Source organism: Gossypium hirsutum, chromosome D03 (genome assembly GCF_007990345.1).
Source record: "Gossypium hirsutum isolate 1008001.06 chromosome D03, Gossypium_hirsutum_v2.1, whole genome shotgun sequence".
Classification (NCBI taxonomy): Eukaryota; Viridiplantae; Streptophyta; class Magnoliopsida; order Malvales; family Malvaceae; genus Gossypium; species Gossypium hirsutum.
The window spans coordinates 35194008-35201375 of NC_053439.1; the positions used below are offsets into that span (position 1 = coordinate 35194008).

Sequence of the window (7368 nt, forward strand, 5' to 3'; positions counted from 1 at the left end):
TTATGTTTGTGAAATGTATAATTTCCATGTATAAGTATTGATCACATATCTGACAAGTACCAAGTCTCGTTTGAACCTAAGAAATTCGATGGATACAAATGACATTGTCATTAAGGGTTCCTGATTGGTTGTGGTCTTGCATGTGTTGCGGACTTACCTCAGCTCTTATGAGCATCCCAGTATATGGCTCTCTTGAGCTTCCTGTTATTTGGCTCTCACGAGCTTCTCGATAATTGGCTCTCATGAGCTTCACGATATTAGCTCGCATGAGCTTTTCGTTAAATGGCTCGCATGAGCTTTTCGTTAAATGGCTCGCATGAGCTTTTCGTTAAATGGCTCGCATGAGCTTCCCTTTACATGACTCACATGAGTTTCCTGTTATATGGCTCGAAAGAGCTTCCCGTTTATATGCTCGTATGAGCATACCTGTATATGAATTGATGGATTATAATTTTGTACACTTTGTGTATACTACCCGTGTATCCAACAATATTTTAAATGGTTCAACGGAAAAAGTTCTGATATGAGACAATATGAATTCGAGACGAATTATTACATGTATATACTTGAAATATATGGATATGATTTGTACTTGTTATATGGACACATAATGTGGAAAGTATATGCACATGGAAATTTGATTATAGTTGAGTTCATAAATGTTTCTTGATATTCATATGAAATATAAGACTAACATGGTTGATGAGGATATATTTTTAGGCTATTGGCCAAAATGACTTGGATATATTTTTATGCTTACTTTAATTGTAATTGAATGATAAGTTAATTTCCGTGTTATACGAACTTACACTACACCAAAACAAGCTTTTAGCGGCATTTTTAGTGGCGTTTGGACAAAAAACGCCGCTAAAAATCGAGCATTAGCAGCGCTTTACATAAAACGCCGCTAAAGATCCAACATTCGCGGTGCTTTTCAAAAAGCGCTGCTAAAAATGAGCATTAGCGGCATTTTTCTAAAAAACGCCGCAAAAAACATAAGCCCAACGACATCGTTTTTTGACATTTTAGGGCTTTAGCGGCGTTTTTGAGAAAGCGCCGCTAATACTTAGGCTTTCAGCAGCGTTTTTGGGAATGCGCCGCTAATGCTCAGGCTTTTAGCGGCGTTTTTGGGAATGCGCCGCTAATGCTCAGGCTTTTAGCGGCGTTTTTGAGAAAGCGCCGCTAATGCTCAGGCTTTTAGCGGCGTTTTTGAGAAAGTGCCGCTAATGCTCAGACTTTTAGCGACATTTTTGAGAATACGCCACAAAAATATTTTACCTATCTATTTACTATTTAATTTGTTTATTTATATTAATTAATTAAAATTTAATTTATTTTTAATTGAATATTTGTTAAAAATGGATAAATTTGAAATAATGACACGTAGAAATAATTTGTAATTAAAACATAGAAAAATATTTGTTAAGAATAGAAAATTTAAAATACTATTATTTAAAATAATTTTAAAATGTTTTGGGTACATGAATGATTGATTTTTAATTTATATATTAAATAATTTCATATATAATTGTAAAAGATATGATAGTATTAATTTTAAAATATTTAATTAATTATCATTATAGTTTATGGTTTAAGGTATATGGTTAATTTAGGATTTAAGGCCGGTTTAGGAGTTACAATTTTAAGGTTTATAGATTATGGAATTAGGGATTATGGATTAAGGATTCTGGTTTAAGAGTTGTGGTTTAGAGGTTAGGGGCTAGGGCCTAAGGGTTAGAGATTAAGAGTTAGGGATTTAGGATTTATGGATTCGGTGTTAGATTAGGGTTTATGGTTTAGATTAATTAGTATTTTTTAATTTATATATTAAATAAAGTTTAAGGGTTAGGGGTTAGAGATTAGAGGTTAAGAGTTAGTGATTTAGGATTTAAAGATTCGGGGTCGGGTTAGGGTTTAGGTTTAGATTAATTAGTATTTTTTAATTTATATATTAATTAAGTTCTTATATAATTGTAAAAGAGGGGTTAAGGGTTAGGGGTTAGGGGTTATGGGTTTAGGATTTATGTTTTATGATTTAGGGTTTAAGAGATAAGGGTAAAGGGTTTAGGGTTTAGATTAATTGTTGTTTCTTAATTTATATATTAAATAATTTCTTATATAATTGTAAAATAAATAATTTTAATTTTAATATATTAAAATTATGATTATATTTTTAATTATTTAAGAGATAATAAATAAATTTTATATATATTAACTGGTTTAGGATTTAAGGTTTATTTGAGATTTGTTAAATGATAGTTAATTTTTAACCGATAAAATAAAGAATTTTTAAAAAAACAAAACGACTTCATTTTATTAAAAATAAAATAATTTTTTTGCCGCTAAAGAGAAGCAATATCGGTGGTTTTTATGAAAACGCCACAAAATTCATTTTATCTAAAAAGAAAATTGGCGCTGATTTTTCCTCAAATTTCCCCCCTAAAACCCCTAACTTTGCCCAAATTTCGCGCTGATTATTTGTGTGTGTGTTTCATCTTCTTGTGTTCATTACTCAAATCCCTATCGCTGTTGCTGCTCTGGTTATTCTTTTTAATTTGGTGTTCATTTGTATAGATTGTTGAAAGGGAATCTGAATCTGGGGGAAAGCTAGACTCCTATGAAGTCGAGGGTGGTGAGGCAAAGGGTGAAATACTTCAAAATCTGGCTGAGTTCCAGTTCTCTTGTGTAAGTCCCTGCTGTTTGAAAGAAATGTTTCCGGCTGGAGGAGTGTCTGATCTTTCCTCACTGCCGGTCGGGTTGAATCATAGTCTCTTATGCTGTCTTCCTATGTTAATCAGATAGGCAATATATATATATAGGTTATATAGAGGTTTTGTATTGATGATGATTTTGATGAAATGGCAGTCTTAAAAAAAATTTCCAGGTACAGTAGTGAACCAATATCGTGGAATACTATTTTTTTTCTTTCTTTTTTGCTTTGGGTTATGTAGATTTTGTTTTTGGGTTTCAGAAGGTTCTTATTAGGTAACTTGGTTGCCTATTTGTAATAATATAATAACTAAAAAAAATTATGACAGTTTTCTTTTTATATAATGTTGGATTAATGAAAAATAAACTGCGGCTATTATTTTTTATTATTTGTTGGGGTTTAAGCTAAGAGTCTACCGAGTTTCGTGGTAGAATGTTATCAATTTTTTCTGGGGGAAAGCTTGGTGAGCTAGACTCCTATGAAGTCGAGGGTGGTGAGACAAAAGGGTGAAATACTTCAAAATCTGGCTGAGTTCCAGTTCTCTTGTGTAAGTCCCTGCTGTTTGAAAGAAATGTCCTTATTTCTTGTTATTCTGCATGAAAGTCATACCATGTAGGCATGAACTATAGGACTAAATAAAGGAACCCTATTTTTCAAAATTTTGAATTTAATTGATAACCTAGGTCATTGAGAGTTGTTTTATGGTGACAAGATAATTTTGAATTTAACTGATGCATTGAATCCTGCCACTGATAATTTTCTCAAAGTGCAGTATAGTGCTAATGATATGCAAGTGAAAGCAGAAAATAAAGCTGCAATGAGAAGGAATCTAGGGCTTTCATCTGCTGATGATCAACGACCAGTGGTAATTTTATTTCTGAAGTCTTTATTTGTTATATAAACATTTCTAAGATGTATTATATATTCTCTATGAAAGCTTTTGAGTTACAGTGTAAGTTTAAGGTCACCTTTAGGTTCCAATAACACAGCATTATAGGAGGTTCTTATTATTTCTTAGCTGAATACTGCCTAGATTCTTACTCGAAGTCTTTTACTATTAAATAGGTAGGCTGCATAACAAGATTGGTGCCACAGAAAGGTGTTCATCTGATTAAGCATACCATATATCGAACATTGGAGATGGGCGGTCAGTTTGAACTTCTTGGTTCATGTCCAGTTCCCCACATTCAGGTGAATCTCTACTGCTGTTTTCTCTGTGTGAACAACGGATTTCTTTCTGCTTGCATGAATGAAAGCTATAAAAACAATAAAAACTCTATTCAGGCATATCGGTCCATGCGGAGTTATTTGTTTTATTTTAAGTTGATACTTTTCCTGTTCCATACTTAGTACACTGAGATTTTCCTTTGCATTTTCTTTTTCTTTTTCTTTTATTTGTTTTCAGAGGGAATTTGAGGATATAGCAAACCAATTCCAAAACCACGAACACATTCGGCTAATACTAAAATATGACGAGTCTCTTTCTCATGCCAATTACGCAGCATCTGACATGTTCATCATCCCATCTATTTTTGAACCTTGTGGCCTTACACAGGTATGCTCCAAACACCAAACTACAATTCATAGCTCCTTGACTGTTGCTGCTGTTGCACCTGTATCTGTATACTTTTACTATATGCCCCCTCCCCCACCCTACCCTCTCCTTTTTTTTTCCTGCTATATATACATGTATATGATCCTGCAAAATAAAATTCTTGAAATTCGATTCCATGGATCATAAAAACTTTGCTTTCTTTAAATGCTTTTTCTATGTTAAAAAAAGGTGTGCCCAACCCATTTACCTCTCTCATCTCACAGCACAATATATCCTGCTAAAATGAGAAACAAAAAAGAAAAAAAAAAGTCAAATGCATAAATGGGAACGCAATTCTGAGACTCAGAGAGCACAGGTGGTTCAGCAGCACCATTATATATATAATAACTTTGACTTATAATTGTTATGTTTGATTTTTTTTAATTTAAAAATTATGACAGAAGGATCTTTCATATATTAATTATCTTCAGCAATATCGTTATGTTTGAAAATAGCATAATAATTTTATTTGAGTGTAATTATCTATATTTAAATAATTATTAAGGAGTTAAAAATTAAGAGAATTATACGATATAATCATAAATTGTGTTATTAAAATGTGCGTAAACTCTTTAGTCAAATACATTTAAAAATTAGAATACCTTTTTTATAATTATAAAAATGTAATAATTAATCGTGTCCAAATACGCCAAATAGCAAGTAATACTTTTCTTTGATTATTTATATTTACGCCAGATAAGTTGGAGTGTGTTTCAGATAATTCAAATGTCAAATTCTTTAGGATTGATCTACAGAATAGTTCTCAGGTCGGCCTTATCTCCTGGATTCCAAAAGTGTTAACGTGGATTTTCTTTCTTGATGTTATAAATATATATGTTATTCAATAATTTTTTAAAGGACCTGGATTTATGGTATATCTTTCCCTTTCCACTAATTTCTTCTACTTTAATTGTTACTATGAGTGTTGTATGCATATGCTATTTTTTTTTCGTCTTTCTTTAATAGTTAGACTGATAATTGTTACTATGAGTGTTATATCACTTTTGATACCACCGATGTATTTCGGCTTCTTAACCTTATAGCTCACCATTTAACACTTGCTAATATGATTTTCTTTTGATGACCATCGTCTTAATTTGTTTACTGCATAAAATTTGTTCATAAATTTTATCGTATATTAAGATTCTCCTGTATGCTTTAAAACAATGAACTTAACGTGCAGGATCTTTTCCATCTTTCTGTTGTATGCATCATAAGAATTTGAGTGAAACATAGGAAAATAATTCAGAATCTACGAAGTCTTTTGTCTATGTTTTAAAAGCTTTAAAATTATTTTAAATAATAGTATTTTAAATAATTATTTTAAACCAGGTTAGTCACCTATTGCACATGTTGATTCACGAATTCTAAAAGCTGTTGCTATCGAGAACTCTAAGGATGTGGACGCAGCTGCGGAGATTGTTCTGTCTGAGATTCTGCCTTACGCCTTACCTATCTAAACGAACCGTGGCTGGTAGTTCTTCCTCACGGAATCGAAGCCCTCCTGTGCAAGCAAATGAATGTAGCTTTTTTTATGATTTAGTTGTAAACTTGTTTTTTTCTGCATTGTGCTTTGGCAAATTTTCAAGTTTGTGGAATAATTAGTTTATATTTTTGTATGTTCTGTATTGTGGTTTGGACGGTAACTGCCTTGCATATTGGAGCTTATGCATTGATCTATTCAACTGTTTAATGTCATGCATATATTGTTCGCCGAACTTGCACAAGTAAAGCAAGTAGCACATCATACTGCACTTCATTTTTCAGTAACATAATGCATAAAATTTTAGGGAGTTCAGATGTCCATCCTATAGTCACCATTGTGTATTAAAGTTTATTGTTTCAGTGTACTAATGTTAGAGCCAGAAATTTGCCCGCCTGCTTCATTTTTCCACAATAAGGTAATAATTCAAACTGTTTCCTTGTTGTGGGAAACTGAAATTGCTTGATACTGGCATCATTTAGTATATCATTTAGTATACAGATCAAATTGACAAAGCTGTGCACGAGATGATAATAGAAGCGGGTGCTTATCCTTCTCCTCTTGGCTATGATGGGTTTCCTAAGAGTGTATGCACTTCGGTTAATGGGTACTGGAAATGATGCAATCAAGTTTTTTTGTATGTCATATTTATCGCTAGATAACATTCCAGTTATTGTCTTTTTAACCCTTAAATGGCTGTTTCTTTGTGAAGGTGTGCTGGTGAACTAGGATCTTCCATGTCTTTATTAATAAAAGACGTGGCAAAAACCCATTCCTCCTTCCAAATTTCTTGGGTCAATCTCGTGGCTATCCTCAATTCTAAGCTGGCTCCAGTTTAACTACTCTGAAAACACGGAGAGGAGCAACAACAACAGAACCAAGTAGATATTTCTTTCAATGGCTGGAATTGTGACACCCCTAATTTGATCCTAGTCGGAAAGTGGTTTCGGGACCACAAAACCGAGTTACAAAAATAATTAATTGTTATATTCTATGCTTATTATTTGTGAATAAGTATGTGTGAAAATTTCATGCTTTAATTTTGTCATTTGGATGTGAAATTTAGCTAAAAAGGGCATATTTGAGAAACTTTAAAAATATGATAGGCAAATGTCCAAGGGATTAAAATGTTAAACTATTAAAGTTGTGGGTTTGCATGTCAAAGTACCCAAAATTTGACTAGTGGCCGGCCATGCTATGGGTTAGAATGTATTATAAACATTTTATGTTAGTGTTTTATGTTAGAATTAATAAAATAAAGAACATGGGTAATAAAATAATAGTGGTTAGTAGGGGAGAAACAAAAAAATGAGCTAGGTTGCTCCTCCATTGCCGTGAATTGAAGGAAGAAGAAGAGGGGAAGTTCGGCCAAGGTGGTTCTTGAGATTAAGGTATGTTCAATGTTGCTTTTGGAGGTTTACACATCCTTTGGAGGGTTAGCCTACTTCTATTTATCTCATGGATGAAATTAGAGTTGTTGGAGAGTTAGGATTCGGCTAAGAGGCTTCAAAATTTTAGTTGATGCCTTGATACTACTAGCATGTTAGCTATATGGATGTGTTAAGTTACTTGAAATGCTAG

At 32.7% G+C, this 7368-nt stretch overlaps 1 protein-coding gene across 10 annotated transcripts; it reads left to right on the forward strand.

Moving 5' to 3' along the window:
- The first annotated feature begins 2341 nt into the window (after positions 1-2341).
- Positions 2342-5984, forward strand: LOC121215465 (probable starch synthase 4, chloroplastic/amyloplastic). Of its 10 annotated transcripts, none has more exons than XM_041089996.1 (7): positions 2364-2482; positions 2575-2685; positions 3115-3257; positions 3483-3575; positions 3776-3901; positions 4116-4265; positions 5637-5984. In XM_041089996.1, the coding sequence occupies exons 3-7, from the start codon at positions 3189-3191 to the stop codon at positions 5673-5675; spliced, it is 477 nt and encodes a 158-aa protein (XP_040945930.1). In that variant the 5' UTR covers positions 2364-2482; positions 2575-2685; positions 3115-3188; the 3' UTR covers positions 5676-5984. The 10 variants fall into 10 exon arrangements, with proteins under 10 accessions (XP_040945938.1, XP_040945930.1, XP_040945931.1 ...); XM_041089997.1 differs by having other exon boundaries at positions 3142-3257; XM_041090004.1 differs by lacking the exon at positions 3115-3257 and having other exon boundaries at positions 2342-2482.
- The last annotated feature ends 1384 nt before the right edge of the window (positions 5985-7368 follow it).

Excerpts from the sequence above, each read along its gene's own strand:
- LOC121215465 (XM_041089996.1), top strand. The coding sequence starts at position 3,189 with ATGAAGTCGAGGGTGGTGAGACAAAAGGGTGAAATACTTCAAAATCTG. Across the intron at positions 3,576-3,775 it reads CTGATGATCAACGACCAGTG|GTAGGCTGCATAACAAGATT; the intron begins GTAATTTTATTT and ends ACTATTAAATAG. Across the intron at positions 4,266-5,636 it reads AACCTTGTGGCCTTACACAG|GTTAGTCACCTATTGCACAT; the intron begins GTATGCTCCAAA and ends ATTTTAAACCAG.